General features: G+C 37.5%; 1 protein-coding gene and 1 pseudogene across 7 annotated transcripts in view; one reads left to right on the top strand and one right to left on the bottom strand.

Annotated features, from left to right (window-relative positions):
* The window catches only part of DMD (dystrophin), a 2,258,239-nt gene extending 2,232,334 nt beyond the window's left edge, over positions 1-25,905 (top strand). For 4 of the 7 annotated variants that reach the window (XM_073013821.1, XM_073013822.1, XM_037986586.2 and 1 more), the window contains 3 exons: positions 11,105-11,197; positions 18,609-18,640; positions 23,288-25,905. In XM_073013821.1, the coding sequence (XP_072869922.1) occupies positions 11,105-11,197; positions 18,609-18,640; positions 23,288-23,299 (137 nt within the window). In that variant the 3' untranslated portion in view covers positions 23,300-25,905. The remainder of the gene's footprint in view (positions 1-11,104; positions 11,198-18,608; positions 18,641-23,287) is intronic. The other 3 variants (XM_037986581.2, XM_007991387.3, XM_007991388.3) reach the window with 1 other exon arrangement.
* Positions 410-27,457, bottom strand: LOC103231776 (high mobility group protein B3 pseudogene; annotated as a pseudogene).
* Positions 27,458-27,874: the final 417 nt, after the last annotated feature.

Raw genomic sequence — 27,874 nt, forward strand, 5'->3', positions numbered from 1 at the left:
TCTACTTCAGGATTTTCCCCCATTTTTAAGTAAAGCATATGAAACTAAGTCAAATATTTTAGTGGTGAGATTCAGAGCCCTGGGTGCTTAGAAGCATTGATTATTTAGGTTGTTAACAATGGGGATTAGGCAGCATACCCATTAAAGCACCCAAATTAAAATGCACATTAGGATGTGGACCTGATGATCTGTGGAGCTAAAAAGATCATGATAGAACTGGATACCAGGACAAAAGTGCTATATTCCAATGGCTGAGTTAAGCTAAGAGATAACTTGCTGGTATAAAATGGATAAGCTGTGTGGTTAAATTTGTCCTCTGAAAGAAAAGACTGAATTCAAAGGTACTTTTTCTTGAACTGTGTATTAGTCTGTTTTCACATGGCTATAAAGAACTACCTGAGACTGGGTAATTTATGAAGAAAAGAGTTTTATTGCCTCAATTCCACATGGCTGGGGAGGCCTGAGGAAACTTACAATCATGGGGGAAGGTGAAGGGGAAGCAAGGCCAGTGCTACATAGCGGCAGGAGAGAGACAACAAGGGGGGAACTGCCACACTTTTAAACCATCAGATCTTACACGAACTCACTATCATGAGAACAGCATGGGGGAAACCGCCCCCATGATCCAATCACCTCCCACCGGATCCCTCCCACAGCACATGGGGATTACAAATTCAACATGAGATTTGGGTGGGGACACAGAACCAAACCATATCAAACTGCATAAGCTAACTTCATTTAAAAAGGAAAAAAACCTTACCATCTTCTTGAAGGAAGCACACAGGTGTTTAAATAAATGCAATGTGTATCCTCGTGCTTTGAAGGTTTGAGATATAAGGCTGGGATTTGCTGAACCACATTCTGGATAGAGCTGCATTCTTTAAATATACATCCCCGACAACTGATTTTCTTTTAAGAGAAACATGAGACAAGTCATACTAGGTGATGTGTCTAAAGAGTCAACATATTTCCTCAAGCCATGAAATACTTATCACTGAGTCTCTATGTACCATTTGTGTTCTGTACAGTTCTTACTGAGACAGTGTGCTACTGAAACTTACATTCTATTGGAGGAAGCAAATACAGAACAAAATGGAAATTAACAATGTTTATCCTCTATTGGCTCTCATGGGCTCCATACACAAATCTATGATGTCGGAACAACTCCTTATCTCTGATGACTCCTAACTTTCCACCAGATTACTGTTTTTTGAAGCATTTTATATTTTGTTTATTTAAAAAGTAAACTCTTCCTTTGCTTTTTAAAAAATAAAATTTATCATGTACATTTGAGGTTTATGACATAATGGCTCCCTAGCTTTTTATTTAGAACAATTTCAAACTTACGGCAAAATTGCAATTAATTCAACAGTTTGCCACATTTGCTTTATATCTATTTATGTACTTTTACATTCATGTGTTGTTAAATGGATTGCATATATTTATTTAGATTAACATGTATATCTGTATTTTAATGTATCTTTATATACTGTATGTGCTTATATTTTATGTGCATATTTAATCATATTCATGTGTGTATACAGTTTGTTGATTTTTTTTCACTGATCCACTCAGTGGTTATGTTTCATACATAACACTTCACCCCGAAACAGTTGAACATGTGACTTCTAAAATGAAAGATATTCTTACATAAGCACAGTTATTACACTCAAAAAAGAACAATACTGTTATCTAATGTAGAACTTCAAATACCTCCAATTCTGCCAATTAATATTCTTTATAGCGATATTTTTCACTCAGGATCAATGAAGGCACAGCTTTGCATTTTGTTACGTCCCTGTAGTCTCCTTTAATCTGAAGCACTTTCCCAGCCTCTTTAAATCTTTCATGACATTGATATATTAGAAGAGGTCGGGCTAGATGTTTTGTAGAATGTCCCCCAATTTGAATTTGTCTGCTTGAATCCAAGTGATTGGGTTCAGGTTAAATGTTTTATGCCAGATTACCATATAGCTAAGGTATCCTCAGTATATCACATCAAGGTTTTCCTCAAGATTCTCCATCCCCTTCACCCTTCTTCACTCTCCCTGGGCACTCCTTCCATTCTTTGGCTTCTGCTATGTTGACAACTCTTAAGATTTCTAGCCCAGACCTCCCACCTGAGCATCTTCTGGATAAAATTATAAATAAAAATAGAGCCCAATCTGAAATCATGATCAACCTTTGGAACATCTCTTCCAATTTCCCAATCTATAAAAAGTCATTTTCTACACATTCTTCCTTCACCTGCCTTCCTTAGCTATGTTCCACCACCATCAATCCAGTCACCAAGGTCAGTCTGTTTTGCTACTTATAAAAAAGAGCAAAATTTTTCAATTCAGCTACTTCTACCCAAATTTAGTTCTCATCATGTATTACCTGAACAGATAATATGAATACTTTTCTAATTGGTTCCTCTGCCTTTGGTCTCTCTCCCTTTCTAAGCTATCTTCCAGATACTTCAGTTCCTCTTCTGCCATTCAAATGATATCATATTATTCCCCTCCGTAAGCATTTTATGCCTTCTGTTTGACAACAGAATAAATAAATGTGCTCTTTGGCCTTGAGTACATTATGTTCTTAACCTGAAATATAGCATCCTTTCTTTTCACTCAGTGAGTTTTCTTTTGGAACTTAATCATGCATTGTATCGTTCTGGTGGTGGTGTTGTTGGCGGCGGTGGTGGTGGTGGTGTTTCTTTTGTGTGAGACGAAGTCTCGCTTTATTGCCCAGGCTGGAGTGCAGTGGCACGATCTCGGCTCACTGCAACCTCCACCTCCTGGGTTCAAGTAATTCTCCTGCCTCACCCTCCCAAGTAGCTGGGATTACAAGCCTGCCACCATGCCTGGCTAATTTTTCTTGTATTTTTAGTAGAGATAGGGTTTCACCACGTTGGCCAGGCTGTTCTTGAACTCCTGACCTCAAGCAATCCACCCGCCTCAGCCTCCCAAAGTGCTGGGATTACAGGCGTGAGCCACCACACCCGGCCATGTTTTCAGGCAGTTACTAGTACTTCTTTCTTCTGCCTACAACTCCCTAGAACTTAAGCTCCTTAAGGACGGGATATAAGTCTTGCTCATTGTCATTACTACGTGAGGACACTCTGTGCGACAATCAGTAAAGTGCTTATTGAGTTAATTTTTTGGAAATCAAGCACAATACATTCTTGTGTATACATGGAACAGCCCACACGTTTAAGATATTTAGCTTTCACCACCATTCAAAACTGATCAGCTGGTAATCAGCAACAACATTGTACACCATAATATATTAAAGATGTTACACACAGAATTTATGTGTGAAATTGAAAGCATCTGTCCTATATCATAAGGAAAAAAATTAATTGAAGCCAAATATTGGGTATTGGATAAATCATTGTGCTTTTTCTTCTAAAACATACTGGAGAAAGGCAGGAAATACACAAGTAGTAAGATAACACATCAAGTTGGAAACTGGTTAAAATCCAAAGAAAAATGTTGGTGGGCGTATTTGCTCATACACAGTCCCCTTTGTAAGAAAAAATAATTTCTTGTACACAGCTCCTTTTTTAAAAAAGAGAAAATAATTTATTTAGATTCAGACGGAATCACAGGAGTGATTCTTGTGTCTATTCTGCATAGGCTGCATAGGTTCTGGCTAAAATCACTTTTTAAGTAAATAAAACCGTTATCAGCATTTGAATCAAAGAAAGGGAAGTGAGTCAGATGGCATATCATCCTTTCAAGAAAGGGATCTGAAACCATCGTTATGTTTCAGAAGACTGAAGAATATCTTGCCATGGCAAAGCATTCCTTTTCTTTTTTCTCAGAATAAATTGAGTCATCCGACTTATTTTTTCTTCATTTCAGCAGTGATTAAAGGAGACTATCATATTGTGCTGTATCACGGTACTGCTTTAACTTTGACTATGTCTTTCCTTATTTTAAAAAATGTTTCAGTGATTTATTTGGACTACAATCAGACAAGCCAAGAAGGCTAACTAGCTAATAATTCAAAAAACATTATTTTTCTTTTTATTATTTCAATAGTTTTCAGGGAATAGGTAGTGTTTGGTTACATGAATAAGTTGTTCGGTGGTGATTTCTGACATTTTGGTGCACCCATCACCTGAGCAGTGTACACTGTACCCAACGTGCAGCCTTTTATCCTTCACCGCACTCCCACCCTTCCCCCCGAGTCCCCAGAGTCCATTGTATCATTCTTATGCCTTTGTATCTGCATAGCTTCACTCCCACTTATAAGTGAGAACATACAATGTTTGGTTGTCTATTCCTGAGTTACTTTACTTAGAATAATGGTCTCCAACTCCATCCAGGTTGCTATGAATGCCATTATTTCATTCCTTTTTGTGGCTGAGTAGTATTCCATGGTGTGTGTGTGTGTGTGTGTGTGTGTGCACGCACGTATATACATACATATATACACACACACACACACGTATATACTGCATTTATCCACTCGTTAGTTGATGGGCATTTAAGCTGGTTCCATATTTCTGCAATTATGAATCGTGCTGCTATAATCTTGGTATGCAAGTATACTTTTCACATAAGGACTTCCTTTCCTTTGGGTAGATACCCAGTAATAATGGTAGTTCTACATTTTAGTCCTTTAAGGAGCCTCCATAGTGTTTTCCATAGTGGTTGTCCTAGTTTACATTCCCACCAGCAGTGTAAAAGTGTTCTGTTTTCACCACATCCACACTGACATCTATTATTTATGTGTGTTTGTGGAAATCACCTTGGAGTAGAGTCAAGTTTAAGTGTTAAAGAATTGCCATCCATTGACACAAAAAAAAACTTGTTTGTAGTGAGGTCACATGACTGGCCCTGAAATCTACACAGAGAAAACAAAAACACCATTTCAAATCTCTCCATTGACCCTAAAATAATATATTTCTCTTCATTCTTTCTGTTTACACTTTAGGAGTGGGAGGGGCCTTAGACAGCACCTGTCTGAAGGGTAGATGAGGACTGTCTGCATCATAATCACCTGGAGAAATTATACAAAATGAACATTTCCAGGCCCAAGCCCATTCCTATGGAACCAGAATTCTTGGTGCTGGTGGTGGTGGGGGGGTGGAAGTTTGGGAAACTTATAATCTACATTTTCACAATTTTTAAATATTTATTTTTTAAAAGCAATAATAAAATCATTATGTTAATGCATATTGCATATCATATGAAAAAAATAATTATATCATCTCAAACAACAAATAATGTAATTTAAAGTCTTCTAGCAGCCACATTTTAAAAAGTGGCTATTTTACATTTTGACTATCATTTTATCATTTTACATAGTGGTATCACTTTACATTTTTGCAAATCTCTTTAATATCCTATAATATTAATATTAACAGGACAGCTGGGCTCTTTTCTGCTTCTGCATTGCATCTGTTATGCTGTTTTGTCAAAGTCTGACCTCACAGAGATATGTAGTTGAAAAAAAAAGGGGGGTGTATTTTAATAGCATTTTCAGATCATTGTGAATTTTTTTCTTTGCAATTTCACCAAAACTATAGAAATAGCAATTTCTTAAAGGATAATTACAATGTGAAATCTGAAATCATATAATTGATTATATCATTGCCTATATCATTATTATATTGTTACATTAAAATATCTACCTGGAAAAAAAAAAAGAATTATCATCAACTAAGTTTAAAATCCCCCAAACACTAGCAATATGCTATTTGAGCAGGCAGTGAATCCATGAAGTAGGTATAAGGGCTGTGCAAGTCTCTAGTGTGAAACTGGAACTCAATAAGTATTTTCTTGTTGAATAACTGAAAAAAGTGAAAAAGGTGTTTTTGTTTTGTTTTTGGTGATGAGGAGCTTGTGATGACAGGTATTATTGTTAGAGTCAGAAATATTTTGGGGTTGCCAATTTATGGTTTGGCTCTGTGTTCCCACCCAAATCTCATCTCGAATTGTAATCCCCATGTGTCAGGGGAGGGACCTGGTGGGAGGTGATTGTATCATGAAGTTTTCCCCCATGCTGTTCTCGTGATAGTGAGTTCTCAGGAGAGCTGATGGTTTTAAAAGTGTGTGGCACTTCCCCCTTCGCTCTCTCTCGCTCTCTCCTGCTGCCATATAAGAGGTGCCTTGCTTCCCCTTTGCCTTCCACCATGATTGTAAGCTTATAATCATTAGGCCTCCTGGGGCCTCCCCAGCCATCTGGAACTGTGAGTCAATTAAACCTCTTTCCTTTATAAATTACCCAGTCTCAGGTAGTATCTCTATAGCAGTGTGAAAATGGATTAATACTACACCTATTATGTTGTAGCTACATAGTGTATTATTAGACAAACCATAAATATTGTATCTGGCTTGTCTGATGCCCATAATAGTGTATCAGTCAGCTGTTGCTGCATAACAAATAACCACAAAATTCTCAAGTTGCATATTTCTTGTTCATGCATCTGTTGTTTGACTGAACTTTTGCTGGCACTCAGCTGGACTTGACACCAAGTTGTGGTCTGGGTTCAGATCTGTTCAACATGTCTGTCATCCTTCTTGGGCCAGCACGCTACCTGGGCCATATGCTTCTTGTGCACATAAGCACAAGAGGGCAACCCCAACCATGCAAAGACATTCTAAGCCTCTACTTTTGTCATGCCTGCTTACATTCCATTTTCCAAAATAGGTTATGTGGCCAAATCCAAATTCCCAGGCCAGGGAAGTACTGTTTTCCCAGCTCTTGTTCACTCTGCTTTATCTACATTGGATTTCTTGCTGTACTTGAGCAAGTCAGTCACACTCCCCTCTCAGAGTCTTTACATTTGCCAATCCTTCCGTGTGGAGCACTTTTCCCTCAAATACTTGTGCAACTCATACCCTCCAGTTCTTAAAGCTTTTGCTCAACTGCATCTCATCAATGAGGACTTCCAAGACTCCACTTTCTGATGACTCTCATTGTCCCTTGCTAGCCCTCTCCTCAGAGTGTTCATCACCACTCAACATACCTATATAGTTTACTTATTTACTTGTTAAGCCTGTGTGCCTCCATAAGAATGCGAGTTTCACAGAGAGAGTGTGTGGGTGTGGTTTGTTTGCCTATTGATATATCTTCAGTGAACAATAGTTGGATTTTAATAAATATTTGAATAAATAAATTAATCTTACTGTTTTTAAACTTTTGTGGTTTTTAAAAGGCATTTTAAAAATCTGGGTTAGTATCAAATATTGCAGTGGTATTACTTTAACTTTCAGGTTTCATTTAGCTGTTTTAACTTTTACAATATATTCTGACACAGAAAATATTAGGCATTAAGCATTTTTCTTTTTTTTTTTTTTGGACAGATAGTTTCTTTATTCATCCTCCTCCTCCTCCTTCTTCTCTTCTTCCTCCTCTTCTTCATCTTCCTCTTCAACCTTTTTCCAGGCAACTTTAGCAGGACCCTTTGCACCATCAAACTTTCCTTTCGACTTATAGTCAGCAGCATCCTTCTCATACTTCTCCTTCAGCTTTGCTGCCTTAGTGATGTAAGGCTGCTTTTCACTGTCATTTAAATTATTCCACATCTCACCCAGCTTTTTTGCCACATCTCCAATAGAGATGCCGGGGTTTGTGGATTTGATCTTGGGGTGGAATTCTGAACAGAACAGGAAGAATCCAGACGGTGGCCTTTTAGGAGCATTAGGATCCTCCTCCTTCTTGCCTCCCTTAGCTGGTCCATAATCCTTCATTTCCCGATCATAGCACACTTTATCTGCCTTTGCCATTTCATCAAATTTAGATTTCTCTTTCCCGGACATTGTCTTCCACCTCTCAGAGCACTTCTTGGAAAATTCTGCAAAATTGACAGGGACCTCTGGGTTTTTCTTATGTTCTTCTCTGCACGTCTGCACAAAGAAGGCATAAGCAGACATCTTGCCCTTTGGTTTCTTGGGGTCACCTTTAGCCATCCTGACTGTATTGTTCGCTAGTCTCGCATTAAGCATTTTTCAATGCGTTGATTCACTTCTACTCATGCACATATGTGATGTCTGATTTCGATTCTTAAAAAGAGATGAGCCTGGGCGTGGTGGCTCATGCCTGTAATCCCAGCACTTTGGGAGGCCGAGGCCGGCAGATCACGAGGTCAGGAAATTGAGACTATCCTGGCTGACACGGTGAAACCCCATCTCTACTAAAATATACAAAAAATTAGCTGGGCATGGTGGCACGTGCCTGTAGTCCCAGCTACTCAGGAGGCTGAGGCAAGAGAATCGCTTGAACCCGGGAGGCAGAGGTTGCAGCTAGCTGAGATTCCACCACTGCACTCCAGCCTGGGCAACAGAGCACGACTCTATCTCAAAAACAAAAACAAACAAACAAAACAAACAATGAGTTAAAACCATCTTGAGAAATCGTGAAAATACTAAGAAGAAAACAAGATTATATTCTACTTGTTTTTATACTACCTAGAATGTAATAGGCACTCAAAAAATATCTGAATGGATGCAATTATCACTGCTATAAAAGTTTTCCATTAAAGCAAATAAGCCAATTTTACATTTGTATTATACTTGGACACTCATATTAAAGACTCACAGAGAGTTTATCTGGAAAGATAAACCTGGCTGACATCATTAGGTTTATACTTTATAATTTGATCTTTGAAATAATTCAGGAACAGGAATGCCCGTCACTTCATTGAACTGTGCCTGAATTTTAACACAGTACAACTGAGTTCCTAGAGCTCCAATATGATGTAATTAAACTGTCAGAAATATTAACATCGATGCTCATGAGCGTCGTTCATGATATTCTCTTGGTTCTGATTTATTCGGTAAGGCATACTTTCACTAAAGTGGACTTACTGTCATTAAAAATGCCTCATGTTTCCCAATTCAGCAAAAATTTGCATCAGTAATGGAACAGAGAGATGTAATCAGCCCTTCAGTTGTCAGGATCTTGATCCTCTTGGTAGTATTTCATTCATTTCATCTTCACCAGATAATGGTAGTTTAAAACTGCAAGAAAAATGAAACTAAAAATACTGAATTTCACTTCTTTTTCTAAAGGCACAAACTTAAGCAAATAGTGCATGTGTGTGAGGGGGGAGGAAGAGAGAAAGAGAAGAGAAGAGAGAAAGAGTTTGTAACTATTCCTTTTCTGCTTCATGACCTTAATTCTTCAGCACCTGTTTCCTGTACTTGATATTGCAAAGAGGTTTCCTGTGGTATGTTACCAGGAGACTCACATAGTCTGAGGCTTTTTATCTACCTTACGTTCTTATCCCTCCATTCTAATAAAAATATGAAGCCTCACATCCACCTAGAATATGATTTTGTCTTAATGGTTAGCATTGGCAGTGATTCTTTTAGCTTCTGCTGTATAAAAAAAAAAAAAACACACAAGGAATAAATGCAGGATTATAATCATAGATGAAAATCCAAGTGGCATAGACCAAAGGAAATGACAAGCATATTTAAGTCATTTACTCACTGGCTTCTGAAGCAGTTCCAAGTCAGATGTAAAACTGAGGTTGTCCCTAAGCAAGTTCATTATGGTTGACTTGCTAAAGCAAGGTCTTGTTTTAGATGGAAGTAACAATGGGCAAAACAAATAGAGCTTGAATAGAAGTTATTTTCACTGTTGGAAGATTGTATATTATGAAAAATTACTTTCAAAGGACCTTTAAAGTTTAATTTTGTTTGCACCTAAGAAATTTCCCTTTTACTTGCAAATGCTGTTTGAAGTGTATTTCTTTAACACATGAACAAACAATAGAGACACAGATCCACAAAATCTACAAGGAGACTTCCAATCCCAGTGAATATCATCCATCCATAGGTTTCTTTGTTTCCAGATCATCATTCTCTCCTCACATAAACAGTCAAAATTTTTGTGATGTCTTCTTTATAAAACCCAAAACATAATTATGATAAAGTAGTCCCAAGTAACAAAGAGGAAAGGACTATAACTCTCTGGTATATGCCATATCTACAGTTTTTAGAATATTCATATTTCATGACCTACATAGGACACATACTATTTTTATTTCTATTACATTGGAGTTTAAAGGTACTTGAGTTTCATTTGTATTTTTGGTTAAATGTCAAAAGAAAGAGTGAAGAAAAGACCTCAGTGTCTCAACTCCCTTCTTACCTTCATGAAGTGATTGCAAAGTGTTCGGTTCTTATTCTTTTGTGTTGAGGAGACTGCACTGCAAGTGTGCAGTAATACTTATTTTATTACATAGAACAAAGTTTCACATTTGTTAATGGGGCACAAAAGAGAGTTTGTCAGTTTTACCTTTTTCCATTGACTGTTTTTTAAATTTTTAGATTTATTTTGTTTGTTTGTTTTAAATAGAGACAGAGTCTCACTGTGTTGCCCAGGCTGCTCTCAAATTCCTGGCATCAAACACTTCTCCCACCTCGGCTTCCCAAGGGGCTGGGATTACAGCCATGAGTGACCACACCCAGCCTGTTTTTTACTGAAGTATACTATTTGTACATATTTATGGAGTACATGCGATATTTTGTTGCATACACAGAATGTGTAGTGATCAAGTCAGGGTATTTAGAGTATTCATTATCATGTATTTATCATTTCTATGTGCGGGGCACATTTCAAGTAATTCTTCTAGTCAGCTTTTAAAAAGATACACAGTAGGCTGGGCGCAGTGGCTCACGCCTGTAATCCAAGCACTTTGGGAGTCCGAGGTGGGCGGATCATGAGGTCAGGAGTTCGAGACCAGCCTGGCCAATATGGTGAAACCCTGTCTCTACTAAAAATACAAAAATTAGCTGGACGTGGTGGTGCATGCCTGTAGTCCCAGCTACTCGGGAGGCTGAGGCAGAGGAATCGTTTGAACCTGGGAGGCAGAGGTTGCAGTGAGCCAAGATCATGCCACTGCACTTCAGCCTGGGCAACAGAGCGAAACTCCATCTCAAAAAAAAAAAAAAGATATACAGTTTTTTTTTTTTACTGTATGGAATTCATCCCTTTAAAGAATTATTTCCTAATTACTAAGCTTGAGGAGTTTTTTTTGTTATTTATGAGCAAGTGAAATGAATTTATAATGGTGTTAAAAATGTAATTATGGCCCTTTTCTTTAATATCTGTTTTGTATAAATGTAATTTTCCATTATTTGTTTTTGCTTTTATTAAGGTGAGGAAGATGTTCTCAGTCCTCCCCAGGACACAAGCACAGGGTTGGAGGAGGTGATGGAGCAACTCAACAACTCCTTCCCTAGTTCAAGAGGTAAGCTCCAATACCTAGAAGGGACTCAGATTTGCTGGGATCAGGCCACTCACTTCCCTACCAAACTGGTGTGTGTATTTCCATCTGGAAGCCAACACGCGGTATCAGAATGGCCATCTGGGTCCATGGTGAAAAGATTTGATTTGTAAGTGTGAATTTCTGGTGTGGAGTATTCTGAATTCAAATACCTGTGAAGTCAACATGTTTCCAGAAATAACAATACCACCTTCTATTTGTCAAGTATTTTACTTGCTTCACACATTAGTCTGAAGAGTTAATTACGAGGTGCCCTTTACTGAAGAGCAATTATTATGTGACTTTTACAGATGAGGAAATTAATGCCCTGATAGTGCCTTTGCCAGGGACATATGGCTACTACGTGCTACAGCAAGGCCTAGAACATGCCTACTGATCGGTGGTGGTAGAGATTCTGACTTGCAGTCTGATGCCCTTTATATTTAAAAATTGTATCTTATTCCATCATTTAAATATAGGGACAGCTAAATCTTCATAGAGTAGTTGGTTATTATTTTTTACTTCAAGAGAGAGAATACAGGCTTAGCAAAGAAAGACATTAATATTTTTCTTTTTCTTCATCACTTTGGCCTTGCGTATTTTGTTCCCATACAAAAACAGCATTTTACCACACAGAATTTTCCCACTGGCTTGCATGAGCTTCAGATGTCTTGCTTCATCCAAGATGATATTTTGCTACTACTGTTTGTTTCTGGGGGCATTTATTTGGTTTATTGCCCTCACATAAAACAAAGTCACTGTCCCGCCTTCCTTCAACGAATAAAAAGGATGGTGGCAGTCACCTGTGATCAAATAGAAGGAAAGCCTAGAGAAACAAAAGGGAGAAAACACAAGGCTTTGTGGCCAGTGATTGGCACCTCTAATGGGCAGCCTGGGAGGGACAGGCAGCAGGAAATCTGGGCTGTTTGTTCCTCTCCATAAGGGCAATGAGGAGGGTGTATTGAGTAGTGTGTTTTTCCTATCTTTTTGTTCAGTGTCAGTTAACAATGGCCATTTCCTAGCTATTTGATGTGCAAGTAAACGTTGTGCAGTGCACATTAAAAGCAATAATGTTCTGGTAGAGCGTTGCTAAGGAACCGTCAGGGGAAGCTAATTTTAAATGTCTGCACCAGCCATCTTTTCACTGCTGAGCGCCACTGATGTGTTGATTTTAACAGATAAAAATCTTATCTGTCTTCCACCCACCTCCACATCCCCCACCGCCACCCGCATCCCCATCCTGACTATCTTAGGTATCTCCTCCTTCTAGATGTCATAATTCATAATGAGAAGATCATACACAGGCTTGACAGAATCAAGTGCTTTCACCTTTCTCCTCATTACTTCGTCCTGCCCGCTTTTACTAGCACCTACTACGTACCAGTGGAGGTAGTAGGGATGAAAAGAAGAAATGACAAGTTCCTTGCCTTCAAGGTACTTACAGTCAATTGCGGATACAGAATTCCAAAGAAATTCAAATCACAGTACAATCATTGATTACTGTATGATCCTGGCCCCTTGAACTGGTAGCTTGTTTACCTGCTCTGGAAAGTTGGTGGCTGCCCTGTTGGCACCCTGGGCATTTCTTCCACATCTAAACAAGAGGTCAGCAGAGACGAAGTTACAGCAAGGCTCATGACTCTGCTTCTTCATAGGCAGCCTTGACTTCCTAGACTCCTTTTTGTACCTGACTCTCTGGTCCACCCTAATTAGCTGTAAGGTGAAATCCTTTGCACCATCTCCCTGCGTCCCACTTTTAGAGTCCTTAAAGCTAGATACCACATGGGTGTAGAAGAAGCTTCCTGGAAGACTAGAAGTATACCTCCTCTGATAAGGTATTTAGCAGTCAGTATCTCTGATGTTGATTTACTTCCTTGTATGGAAACTTGGGAAACTCACTTCAGGCCACCTGGATAGTGTTTACTAAATTAGTGCTTACGGAAGAATTTCAGACCTTAAGTGCTGATTTAAGTTCTCAAATGTGAGATAAGGAGGCCTTGTCCGATACCAATTCCAGTAACTTAAGTTTCTGCTTACTCAGTGGTACCTTGTGGCCTGAGAAAATTAATTCACATTCTTAAAAAACAAAACAATTAAATAAACAAAAACACAACGAGAGAGTAGTGAAGGTGTTGGAAAATCTGGCCGATCATTCTGTAATACTGTGATCTTGGCATTTCCTCATGTTTTGCTACTTTGGGCTAACTTAGCCTTTCTTACAGGCCTTTTTCTCCCCAAATTCAAGTGGACAAGTTTCATTATTGTAAAAATTAGGCTAATTATTGATGCACTCAAAAAAGTGGTTTTTGGATGCTGTATTTCCAACCGAAAGCTTTTTTTTTTAATTTTGAAAACAGCAGATGTGTGTGTATGTGTATACACACACACATATAGAGTCAAGTTTGGCGGGAACATCTTACCAGTTGGTAGATGTGTTCGGCTGATATTAAGCAGAAATTCTTGAGAATCTTAACATCTTGGGATTACAAAGTCTCTCAAATGGAAGAGCCTTGAAAGGTCATTTTAACATTTTTGACATCCAGGACAGTGACTTTTGACCCTGTTTTGATGGTTATCCATATCAGAGAAACATTTTACATCACAAACTGGGGTAAAGATACAAATTATACATGTGTTTATGTATACACATGTATATATACACCCACCATATGTACACACACACGTTTACAGTCACATATGCATACAAAGATCAGAAACAAAAGTTTCATCAAGTGATGCCTTCCATACTACATACAATGCATGCTGTTTTTCTGTTTTATTTATTTAAAAACAAAATGCTGGTTGCAACCCACTAAATGGATTTTCTGAACCAGTGGTTTAAAAATACTGATCTATCCGATCTCAGTTTTTGTTGCCTAGGTGAATTATCTTTCAAAAAAATTTAAATTTTGAGATTTTTGCCATGGAAGTTTCTGCCAAGACGTTGCTAATGTCTCAGAGACCTTTATAGTTTTATTCTAACACTACCATCCATGTTCTCATTGTTGTGTTACAAAAAACAAAGTTCATGGTTGCTACAGCTGTTTTGGACAGCTGTTTGAGTAACTCAAAACAGATGTGAGAGCCAGAGGTCTGACATTTAGTGGAAATGTGCTCTTAAATACCACCTCATGGTTTACTTAACCCTGCTAGATAATTGCCCACAGAGGAAAAGCCGTTTTTAAAAAAACTTATGCTTTTCATAAATATAAAGTATATAGATAGGTAAGCTATTGTGTACCTCAAATTTACAACTTTTCTGTTGCCCCTTGTCACAGAGTTGGTCCTGAAGGTGTCAGCTAACCTTTATCTTTTATTTTCACAAAGAGTACCCGGAAGCCAAGAAAAGTCAAGTGCCTTGTTTATGGCCATTCAGCAAGTTAAGTTAGGCTTCTAATCGTATCTTAATGGCTTTGCTAAACTGTTATCAAAATTAATAAAGGAGTTGCATGCTTCTCCGTTTAGTGATCAAACGATGGCCAACACTAACTATCCTGCATAATAGGCAATACAAGCAGCAGCATATTCAAGATATGAATGTGTGAACGTGTAGCTTTGTGATGAGATCTTTCTGGTTGGTCTCTAGATGATATACTTAGTTGTTCGCAAACACTTGGGTGATTTGAGTGGCTCAGTGTAACACTGAATATTAGCCAATTTCTATCTAATCTATCTATCTCTAATCTCTTCCTTTGTAAGTATATGTGTAGAAGTTGAATTCTAGTGTAATAAGTCATTATCTACTATAAGGTACTTTCTAAAGCTCTGCCATTCTATAGGAAAACTACATGGGTAGAAGAAACAAATGTAATTTAAAAAATAACCCCGTTAAGTGATTTGTCCATAAGTCTCTGATCATTTAGCAGACTAACAAAGATATTTTTATTTGTATGTGCATTGATGAAAGAAGTGCTCTCCTAGTCAGCAGTATGGTATCAGGCTCTCTAAAATGTGGTACCACTTTATATAGATGAATGAATAATAGGAGCCAAGATAATAATCCAGAAAGCAGTTAGCAGTGCTACTATTTCTGCTGCCTGTACAATCTCTTGCCTACTGACCTGTGCCACATTATTTTTATCCCCACCAGCCCATGCCATCCTCTTTCTTTCATACCATCCCCTCTCAAGCCCACATACATTCTATCAAATACCCCTAAATTACCAACCCAACAGCTTTGTAAAACCTGCCATCTTTTACAATTAAAATCTTATTCTGTGGTTCTTTTATGGAAGAGCAACATAAGGAACAAAGGCAGATAGAAATATCGTGTACCCTTTTTCAGGCACCGTTCTGTTTCCTGTATTCTTCCACAAAGGATTAGAGCAGTTATCCCTTTAATCCAGGACTAGCAAACTACATACAGCCCATATGCCAAATCTGGCCCACTATCTGTTTTTATAAATAAAGTTTTATTGAAACATAGTCACACCCATTCATTTACATGTTGCCTGTAGTTGCTTTCTCATTACCAGGACAGAGTAGTTGCAGCAATGTTGAATAGTTGGTACAGAGACTGTGGGCTTGGAAAGTCTAAAATATTTACTATCTGACCTTTAATGGGGAAAATTTGCCAGTCCCTGCTTTACACTATTATTTTGTTGTCCATTCTGACTCATTATATATATAGAGTCACAGGCTTCTGTGCTGATCAACTTTCAGCTGAACAAGATTATTGAGCTGAAATTGATTGATTTATACATTTATATTCATATTCACCAAAGAGCCTGCAAGTGTGGCCATTTGAATTTTTTTGACTTGTTAAATAACAGAAATCCTAAAAAGGGACTCATTCTTCCTTAAGTATTTTAAACAGCCAGTGAATTAATATAAAAGAGGCTAAAAGCACGCAGAAACAGTACTGTCCTGCAATTCAACTCTAAAATAATGAATTACAATCAATAATGTCAATTTTATACTGCTCGAGGAAATTAGACTTCTCTGGACCTGACCAAGCCCTTTAGACTTAGAACTGCCCCAGCACACTTCCCTTTTGTCTTGATTCATTTCCTGACAACATATCACACTGCCAGATGGACACCGTAACTGAAGGTCTACGGAAACTCATTTCAAAAAAAAAAATATATGTTTATAAAATAACACTTTTATCTAAAACTTTATTTATCAGTCAAGAACTTTTAAAAATGTCATAACCAAGTAGTCTCTGTTTTGTCAGTGTAGAACTAGTCCTTATACGGTAGAAAATACCACTTGTTTTTAACTTTTTCTAAAGTGAAATAAAAGGACCTTCCTTTTGTAATGTGTTAATGAGTACATGGCGACCCAAGTGATGAGGGAGGATTTTAGAAGAGATTAGAGTTAGCTTGGCTCTGGGAGGTCCATTTGCATACAATATGGTTTCTGAAGAAGGACCTGGAACATAACATAAGTCATTTGCTGCTACATATTAAGCAATAATCAATTGATACTGAGTTCTGAATATGGCTTAGTGTAGAATTACTAAAGATATGTAACATTAAGCATTCTAAGAATCATCATTACATTCTGAAATACATAACCATAATTACATTCTAAATCACATGGCTTTCTAACAACTCTGTCCTTCCTAAAGATCTCAAGTTTTAAAAGTAGACCAAAGTTACGTGCCAAAACAAGTTACCCGCCTTTGGCATCCAAACTAAAGTGTGCCAGTGAAGGGCAAGTTACTTATAACACAGAAGGACTCTTGGTCATGATCCAACTACTACTTTACCAGTTCACTTCAGCCAGTATTTATCAACTACCATTAGTGTCTATGTACAGTACAGGGCATTGGGGATAGAGAGGTGGATGAGCAACATGTGGACCCCATCCTCAAGAGGCTTACAGTCTTACAGGGGAAGAGAACTGATTCTGCCACCAGACAGTATTATGCAACATAAAGATAGTTTTTTAAAAAAACCTTGCTAAAGGAATCACAAAGAAGGGGTGAGTAATTCATACTGAGATTTCAGTCATCAAGGACAGAATGATGTTCTCCTCCCCAAATGATGGGAACATCATTTGGTATGGGTCTCCCACTAGTGACACCCACAGCTGAGGAGCTAGTACCCATTTTTCTCCCTCTTTTCCCTGGCTTGAAGAGCATCATAAATACCTGGCCCTTATGTGGTCAAGCTGAAAATCTGATACTCCTAAGAAATTGCAGAGTCATGTAGGAAATTCAGAAGGGAGAGAAGGAGAAAGGGAGGGTTAAGAAAGAGGGAGAGAGGGAAGAAAAACTTAGAAACTATCTTTAAATGTATACTAGAAATTTTGAACCCTAACCTTGCATTTTGAAAGGTTTCTATTGGTATCATAGCTCCACACTTCTTCATTCCAGACTAGTAGTTCTCAAATTGTTTCAGGGAGTTTTTAGTCTTCTTGGAGCCACTGAGAATGAGAATGATGGGTGGAGGGGAAAGGGAGATGCTGTACAGGATCTCTCACAGCTCTGCTTTAAACTGCTCCAAATATTGGAATTCCATATAAGATTGTTTTAGGAGATGTCCCATTGCTATAGTTAAAACAGTTTGAAAACCAAGGTTTTCAGTTTGAAGGCCTTGGAGATAAAGGAAATTGAATGCCCAAGACATGCTATTGACATGTATGGTCAGAGGTCCCTACTTTTATGTCCAATTATGACTTATCATAGAACACTTTCTCATCAGAATCTACTTTTGAAATACAAATAAATGCATACAGATGTAGGACTCTATGAATCAAGGCCAGTGGGTCTTTAGCCATTGCCTCTTAAGGCTCCTGATATTTGTTGAATTGAGGAGGAAGCTGAAAGCTCATTCCTGGATCTGACTCTGTGGCTTGCCCATTAGTGGGACTTACCTCTTCCCCTCATCTGTTCTTTTCCATTTTCTCAAATGCCTCCAATTTCATCATGGACATGCTTAGCTTCTATCAGATAGAACAAATTCTCCCAAGAGGATGGAGTCCAGCCTCTATGTCGGGTTCTACCTTGCATTTGATGTGCAGCCTTTGGGCACACAAAGTCAACTACTGTTTATGTTTCAATGTGCTGATTGTCAAGTCAAGAGTGAAGAGATTCTGAGATTTTTTTTAACATTAAGTTTGAGTTGTCCTTGAAAACGATGCCCAATTTGTCAGATTTCTATCCTGTGCCAGTTTTCATCCAGTTTAATGCGTGAACTCTATGGATTTTATAAATGACGTCTTCTGGATCATGTTATCTGTTTATACTGATCTTAAGTGTATGTAAAGGTTATTTGACTAGATGTGTCTTTTAGGTTTTTTGTTTGTTTTTTTTTTTTTTCAGCAGAGCTTAAATGGTCATCTCAACATTTGTTTGGTAAAAGAAGCAAATTGATATGAAATTGTATATTTATGCATGTTTTTTTTCCCTTTCTGATATCTCTGCCTCTTCCTCTCTCTATTATTAAAGGAAGAAATACCCCTGGAAAGCCAATGAGAGAGGTTAGTGAGATTCAGGCTCACGGCCATGGCTTCTGTCTGTCTCATCCTGCTTTTTATGTTTGGCGTTTGTGTAAGAATTGTGTGTGTGCACGCGCATGTGTGTATTACACATTGTGTCATCATGTAAGGATGGTAGTCACCTCTCCACTTGCAGCTCATGAGGAACATTCCTCAAATGTTCATTGCCGTTGTCATCACCATGACGACAAGACTGGGGTTGGGGGAGCAAGAATCTCTTTAAAATGGCAATCCTTTGTAGTCCCTAGGTTGGAATCCTGCAGTTCATCATCTGTTGCCATTTGCAACACAAACAAAATCTTCGAACTAAATTTAGCCTTGAACATAACTGATGAGTCATAAAGCTTTCTTCCACTTCCAGGACCTTAGCATTTTCTGCCAGCGCCCTTAGTTTTTATTCTTCTGGGATGACTTCATTTTGCTTTTGTTTCCTTTTTTCTTGGTTCCTACGCTCTTTCTTTCCCATTTTAGCGAACATTTTTTGAGCACTTACTGTGTGCTAAGCATTGTTCTCAGCACTTGCCATCTTTTTCATCATGTCATCTTCATGACAAACCTGTGAGGTAGGTACTCTTATTAACCCCATTTTACAGATAAGGAGACTGAGTCAATGAGAGAGTAAGCAGTGTGTCCCAGGTGACAGAGCCAGGATTTGGATCCAGGCAGTCTGGCTCCAGACCCACACTCTTAACTCTCATGTGAAAGGCTTACATCATCTCAACGTACCCTTCAGAAGATGATCTTTTTTATTTGGTATTTGAAGCCACACAGAACAATAACCAGTTCGATTAAAAAACTAAATATTGGAGTCTTGAGAGTTTTTTTAAATGCCTATTTATGGGTTGAAAGGGATAGGGTGCAGTCTTATCACTGAATGTGGTTTGAGGTTTTACAGTGAAAGATGCTTCTTACTCCTATTCCACCAGGAATATTGTCTGAATATCAAATTACCTAATTAAGTGACTGTTGGGTGACAAAAAATGTTAACTGACAGCCCAAGTAAAAACAAGGTTGTCTTTACCAAGAATTTAATCTGCAGGAGGAGAGAAGGAAAGCTCTCCCATGGGATGGCAGTGTTCTGGGAGACAGGCTGGATGGGTGGAGAGTCCTTCTTATATGAGAAGATTCTGGACTCCTTAGCAATAGGATGGACTAGAGTGACCACTGATTCATTTAAACACAGGAATCATAATGAAAACTGTGCCAACATCGTGCCATACAAGTCTAATCAATTTAATGATCCTTCAGTGTGTCTGTGCCAGTGCCTCCTTCCAAGGCTTTGGGCAGTGGGGCCAGGGAGGGAATGGTAGGCTGGGAGGAGAAATTGAGGAAACCTGACTTGGTGAAGCATTGAATGCTCCTGACGGTTTGCCTGGTTCATGTACTTCGTATGTGAGACTTCTTGGGTTCATTCTTATGGTAAGTGCCCCTTAAAATTTATTCATTTTAACTTTTTGTAGAAAAATGCACCATAATTTTGACTATTTTAAACATGTTTCATTCACAAATGAATTTTAGAAAAGGCTAGCAGGTGTAATTGAAGTGATATAGGCATTTGCAGACTTGACTACCTGAGGTGTATGGTGTTCAGACAAGTTTCCAGAAGCCAAAGAATCAAAACAATAATGACCTTTTTTAATGCTATGAAAATATCCCACATGTACGGTAGACCAGATTTTTTTCAGAGATTAAATTATAGAGAAGAAAAGATAAGCAAATTTCACTGTAGTATTCTGGCTTTGCGTTGGCCAGTTGAATGCTAACAGTTTATCTGGGAATTGTATTTTTAAAAATTAGAGCACCAGATTGCTATTGAGGTCTTGGATCTTTGCCAGAAAGTCTCAATTCCAATCGCTGTGGAAAACAATTCCCTCAGGCACTGGTGGCGTGTGAGACTAAATGTGTTGCAGTTAGTGCCAACTTGGAAAAACATAACAACTGCTAATGTTCAAGGCATAGTGCCTTTGTGTTCAATAATCCTTGCTTAAGAATGGATTAAATTAATACTTTCTATAGACATAGTTTTCTCTCACCTTGTGCCTGAAGGTGATTGCAAAGGTCTGAATCCTGGCTGCTTTTCAGTACCTCTTATACTTCATAGTATGAGATTGTAATTTTGACTTTAGAAAAATCTGTCAGGTAAAATTAATGACCTCCCGAATGCTCTGCCTTACACACATGGATAATAGAACTAGGATACAAATCTACTTTCTATATTCATGTCACAGTGCAGTCTTACCCCTCCAATGGATTAAAGTATGATTCTTTGGGGGCAGTAGTTTGTAAAAGAGATTGACTTCTTTTTTCTGGATCTAATGAAAAACTCCATGGAAAAAACTTAGAATTATTATTCTGGTAAAGCAGGTATTTAGTGAAGTAACCAAAGGCATAATATAGATGATGAGGTGACTCTAAAAGTTATTTTTATAGCACAAAGATGGCCACAAGGTCATTTGTGAAAATGCAGCAGTTTAAACCAGTTAAAGGCCACCCAACTTTTTGTGGGAGTGTGCATGGCTCATTAAGAATAATGAACCTCTGTTTTCCCTGGCAGATTTTTAAATAGCAGATACCCCTAGAACTTATGCTTCTTGAGAGACTCAAGAATTTTCCTTCCAGGTAGTAACTGAACAGCATTTCAAGGAAGAGAAGTACCACTTGGCTATATAATCTATAAATGCATTTACTTGTTTTATTATATTTTGAACTGCCATCTACATCTCCTAGCACACAGCCTAAAAAGACACATTTTGCTTATTGATAAGCTGACAGGAAAAAAATAAGTTTTCCCCCCTTTTTTGTTGATATTTTGTAATATGTTTTCTAGCTACTGTGGGTCATGAGAAATACTTCGAATTACATTCAGGCATCAGGTTGTAAAGGTCTTGGGCTTTGTTTTGACTGATTTTGTTAATAACTGTAAAGATTGCTAGTAATTAAAAATTCGCAGTTAGTCCATCTATTTTCAGTTTATGCATGAATAATTATGCAGATTTCCCAGGGTTGCTGGACAGTCAAAAATAGATACAGGGGAAGCCCTCCAGCTTGGTAGCAGCAGTTACATATTTGTACTCTGAGCTCTAAGGAGCAGCAGAGGCCCCACTGTGTCGTCTTCCTGTGGTTTTTATGGCACAGAAAGCCAAAAATGATTTCAGTTCTTCACTGAGGGCTGCCAAATTATTGGTCCACTTTATGAATAGTGCATATGCTTTGTTAAAAATGTTTATACTTGCAGTCTCAACCAAAATCCAAAGCGATTTTCTAAAATATAATTCTCCATGAAATTCTTTGCACTAATAAAGCACAAAAAGATATACAAACTTGGTCACCTTAATAGAAATGCCTGAATGACATTAAACTTTTAATAAGTCTTCAATTGTGGTGTCATCACTGTGTAAGTGCCTGCCCATGTAATCCTCTTCAGATCCTCCCATATTTTGTAGAGAAGATAAGATAGATATATATCTCTTGAAATAAATATTAAAACAATACTCTCCCTAGTCTATCTTTAATTTTTAATTGGGATTTTAACAATTATTATGGGAATCTGTAAAGTTGATTCATGGCAAGGTAGTAATAGCCTAGTAAAGCATTTCAGTTCCAAAGACAATACTTGAATAGTGGAAGGATTTACCAATGTGCAATAATTAAAATTAGCTATATAAAACTATGGGACATAGATGAAAAGGCAAGCCATAAAGTATGTCTCAGATTATCTTACTGTAAATCTGAATTTTGCTACAAAGTACCCAGGGACATTATGCTGTTCTTTTTTTCCATGCTGGGAGATTCTTATTAAAAGGCTATTGTGATAGTTAACCCTTATTTAGGAGGAGATCTAAGATGGATTCACAGAATACCCAAATGCATACAATATATGTTGGTCACCTTATAATTAGGTTCTAGAGTAATTTGGAATGGGAAGTAATTTTTATTCTGAGGTGTCCTAATTCAAATGTTAATAGTGCACCAAAAGGTCAATTCAAGAGTTTATTTTTCAACCCAAGTAAAAGCAGAGAGAAAATAGCCACCTCCACCATAGCCTCAGAAGCAAGCCAACAGCCTGAAACAGCTTTGAAATGAAAATTTCAGCTTTGAAAGGAAAATTTCAGCTCTGAAATGAAATGAAAATTTCGTGTGATGGGGGTGATATTGGAGGTAATGGTGTGGTAGTTGTGAGGGTGACAGAGGTGGTGATGGTGGTTTGATAGTAAAAAACATTAGTACAAGTAGAGAGAGAGTAAGTAATCACTCATAGTCAAGGTGGAAAAGATGTATCCCATCACGGAATAGTCCTGTTCTGAAATCTTGTGCTTATCTGTGGAATTCTTTTGATATATATTTACATTGGGAACATGAGTGTAGCTTGACATTTTTCCATTTAAACACCAGTAGCCTGCTCCAACATTAAGCTGATACTAACAAACAACGTGTAATGGCTTCATTAACAAGGCTTTGCTTCTTCCTGGAAACTGGTGAAAATCAAACCTTGTTGTGTATACCCTCGATGCAGCTTCTCTGTGTTGTCTTCACCCAGAAATGGGGAATGATTTCCCAAATGGCAAAGAAACAGAGTGATGCTATCTGCACCTGTTGTAAAGTCTGTCTGTCTTTCTCTCTGTTTTCCAGGACACAATGTAGGAAGTCTTTTCCACATGGCAGATGATTTGGGCAGAGCGATGGAGTCCTTAGTATCAGTCATGACAGATGAAGAAGGAGCAGAATAAATGTTTTACAACTCCTGATTCCCGCATGGTTTTTATAATATTCATACAACAAAGAGGATTAGACAGTAAGAGTTTACAAGAAATAAATCTATATTTTTGTGAAGGGTAGTGGTACTATACTGTAGATTTCAGTAGTTTCTAAGTCTGTTATTGTTTTGTTAACAATGGCAGGTTTTACACGTCTATGCAATTGTACAAAAAAGTTATAAGAAAACTACATGTAAAATCTTGATAGCTAAATAACTTGCCATTTCTTTATATGGAACGCATTTTGGGTTGTTTAAAAATTTATAACAGTTATAAAGAAAGATTGTAAACTAAAGTGTGCTTTATAAAAAAAAGTTGTTTATAAAAACCCCTAAAAACAAACACACACACATACATACACACACACACACACACACAACTTTGAGGCAGCGCATTGTTTTGCATCCTTTGGTGTGATATCCATATGAAATTCATGGCTTTTTCTTTGTTTGCATATTAAAGATAGATAGGACTTCCTCTAACACCACCAAATGACTACTTCACACTGCTCATTTGAGAATTGTCAACTGAGTGGGGCGGGCTGTGAGTTTTCATTTTATATATCTATATGTCTATAAGTATATAAATACTATAGTTATATAGATAAATAGATATGAATTTCTATAGACTTTTTCCATTTTTTAAATGTTCGTGTCACTTCTTCCTAATAGAAAGAAATTACTTCTAGTCATCCAGGCTTACCTGCTTGGTCTAGAATGGATTTTTCCCTGGAGCCGGAAGCCAGGAGGAAACTACCACACTAAAACATTGTCTACAGCTCCAGATGTTCCTCATTTTAAACTCTCCACTGACAACTAGAGTACTGAATTTTTTTAAAGGGAACATGTGAATGAATACACAGGACTTATTATATCAGAGTAATCGGTTGGTTGATTGATTGATATATTCGGCTTCCTGCTGCTGGCAATGCCACGATTTAGATTTAATGATGCTTCAGTGGAAATCAGAAGGTATTCTGATCTTCTGAGCATCCAAAGGTATTTTTCACTCCCAAGCAGTAGCAGGATGATGACAGGGCTGGAGGGCTATGGATTCCCAGCCCATCCTTGTGAAGGCGTAGGCCACTCTTTAACTGAAGGACTGGATGATTGTTCATAATACATAAAGTTCTCTGTAATTAATTACAACTAAATTATTATGCCCTCTTCTCACAGTCAAAAGGAAGTGGGTGGTTTTGTTTTTGTTGCTGTTTTTTTAGCTCTATTTTCCCATGCCGGATGAGTTTTTAAATGCCACAAGACAATTTAAAATAAACTTTGGGAAAAGGTGTAAGACAGTAGCCCCATTACATTTGTGATACTGACAAGTATCAACCTAGAAGCCCATGAACTGTGTTTCCCTCCTTTGCATTTCTCTGCGAGTAATTCCACACAGGTTTGTAAGTAAGAAAGAAGGCAAATTGATTCAAATGTTACAAAAGTAAAAGCTACTCCAAACCCTTCTTGGGGGATTAGACAGGTTAAATATATAAACAAACAAACAAACAAACACTGCTCAAAAATTGGAGAAAAGCTCAAGAGGAAAAGCTAAGGACTGGTAGGAAAAAGCTTTACTCTTTCATGCCATTTTATTCCTCTTTGATTTTTAAATCATTCATTCAATAGACATCACCGTGTGACCTATAATTTTGCAAATCTGTTACCTCTGACATCAAGTGTAATTAGCTTTTGGAGAGTGGGTTTTGTCCATTATTTTATTAATAATAATTAACATCAAACACAGCTTCTCATGCTATTTCTACCTCACTTTGGTTTTGGGGTGTTCCTGATAATCGTGCACACCTGAGTTCACAGCTTCACCACTTGTCTATTGCGTGATTTTCTTTTTCCTTTATAATTTTCAAAAGAAAACCCAAAGCTCCAAGGTAACATATTACATGAAGATTTGGTTTTTGTCTTGCCATTTTTTCCTTTATGTGACGCTGGACCTTTTCTTTACCCAAGGACTTCTAAAACAAACTAAGATTTAAAACAAGGGGTTACTTTACATCCTACTAAGAAGTTTAAGTTTCATTCTAAAATCAGAGGTAAATAGAGTGCATAATTTTGTTTTAATCTTTTTGTTTTTTCTTTTAGACATTAGTTCTGGAGTGAGTCTGTCATAATATTTGAATAAAAATTGAGAGCTTTATTGCTGCATTTTAAGCATAATTTGGACATTATTTCGTGTTGTGTTCTTTATAACCACCAAGTATTAAACTGTAAATCATAATCAATGTAACTGAAGCATAAACATCACATGGCATGTTGTCATTGTTTTCAGGTACTGAGTTCTTACTTGAGTATCATAATATATTGTGTTTTAACACCAACACCAACACTGTAACATTTACTAATTATTTTTTTAAACTTCAGTTCTACTGCATTTTCACAACATATCAGACTTCACCAAATATATGCCTTACTATTGTATTATAGTACTGCTTTACTGTGTATCTCAATAAAGCACGCAGTTATGTTACAAAAAAGTGTTGATTGGACTACAGTACTTTGTTTTTATTTTAATTTAGTTATTTACTTTTTAAATAGGTAATACATGCATATGAGTAAAAAACTATAGAAAGACAGTGAAAAGACTCCCAACTACCCTTTCCCCCATATCATCCTCATTGCCCTGAGTAGACATTATTAATTTCTTATTTAGTCTTCCAAAGTGTCTTTATTATTATCTAAGCAATTAGAATATATGTTCCTTTTTTTTTTCCTATTATTTCACAGGATATAGCATTCTCTGTACCCAGTTATGTGCCTTACTTGTTTAAATTTAAATATGGACTCAAGAAATCTTTCTTTCATTTAAATATATAAAATGCTTTCTCATTCTTTTTTATAGCTGTATAATATTTCATTATATGTTCACAGGCTATTTATTTTATTTAAGCAGTTCCCTTTGGTGGGATATGTAGTCTGTTTTCAGTCTTTTGCTATAACAAACAATATTGCACATTTCTCATTACATCATTTCATTTGTGCACAAATATATCTGTGGGATACTTCCTAGAAGTGAGATTGCTGGGTTAAAGGGAGTAAGCATTTGTAGACTGGGAGATACATTTTGAGCAGTGATAGTCAGTTATAGTGTTTGTTGTGTTTGTTTGTTTTTTGTTTTAATAATGACAAGTATATTAAGTCAGTTTGCAATTCATACTTTGCTTCTGAAGAGAATTTCATATCACTTCTATTCTTGTTAATGTCACCAGACTTAAGAGGATGCATGAGTAGTAAAGAGGATGCATGAGTAGTAAGAGACACCTAAAACGATGTCTCAGAACTGGTTCCAGGGAAGACTCCCTAACCATAGTCAATCACCACCACAGGGAGAACCTCTCCTTTGCCCCTGCCCTGCTCTGTTTCTTGCCCTAGCTGCAAAGGAGGCTGAGAAAGTGGATAGCAATGTCAGCACTTCTTAGGGAGAGGCTATCTTTACCTATTCCCAAGGTTCATGGTTGGGAGGGGTTCCCCCAACAGTGTTCAGATACTGGTGAGCCAAAGGAATAACATAAGTCCACTAGGTGCAGCCTATCCTAGTGATTTTGGAAATAACAGGAGATGATCCATCTCATTAGAAATGATGTTAGTAGATGTGGCATCTCTGCTGTGAATCACTTGCTAATTTTTTGAGAGTAGGGTGATGATGCTCACCCAAGTGACTACCACATCGAAACACTGCCCTTGACATCCACATATACCAAGAAAAATTTTCATCCTATTTAAATAAACAAATCATTTATCCTTCCCACCATTACCCGAACCTACCTTTGTTTGAAACACCCAGACTGGCTGTTTTGGTGACACTTAAGGATGTAACTGAGGAATCTTCAACACTTCACCACGTCTAAGACAACCGTGTGTGGATGATTCTGAGGAGGGCATTTGGTTTTCCATTCCATACTTGGCACACACTAGAAGAGACAGAATTAATTCAGTTAAAAATTAAAATGGATCAAGCTGGCACAGATTATGCACCGGCAAGCAAAATGTGCATTTGGGAGAAAGCACCAAGACTAATGGATGTGTTCTGTAGAGCTGCGATGGGATTTCCCTTAATTTGTAATGCTCTAATGGTGGAATGAATACAAAGGCAGGCACTGGCACACTTGCAAAGACTTTGCCTTCAAATTAAGTGTAGGAAGGACACGAATCAAATTCTTTCCCACAGTAGCAAAGCCGTTGGAGTAGGAACTATAAACATGCTCTTCAATGCCCCTTGCACGTCAGTGTACTGTGATCTCATGGACTTAACTGACAACACAAGAGTGGCAGCATGGGATGTCTGAGAGTAGCTTTTGTGTACAGAAAAGGTGATCTACAGTAACTTGAGGTTTAAATGTTATATGTACATACTTATGTGTGTATGTACATGTGTGTATTTTATATACATTCAGGATTTTAGCTCTTCCATATGTTTATTTTGAAATAATTCAAACAAGAAAAACTGGAAC

The sequence above is a fragment of the Chlorocebus sabaeus genome, chromosome X (genome assembly GCF_047675955.1).
Source record: "Chlorocebus sabaeus isolate Y175 chromosome X, mChlSab1.0.hap1, whole genome shotgun sequence".
NCBI classification, from domain to species: Eukaryota; Metazoa; Chordata; class Mammalia; order Primates; family Cercopithecidae; genus Chlorocebus; species Chlorocebus sabaeus.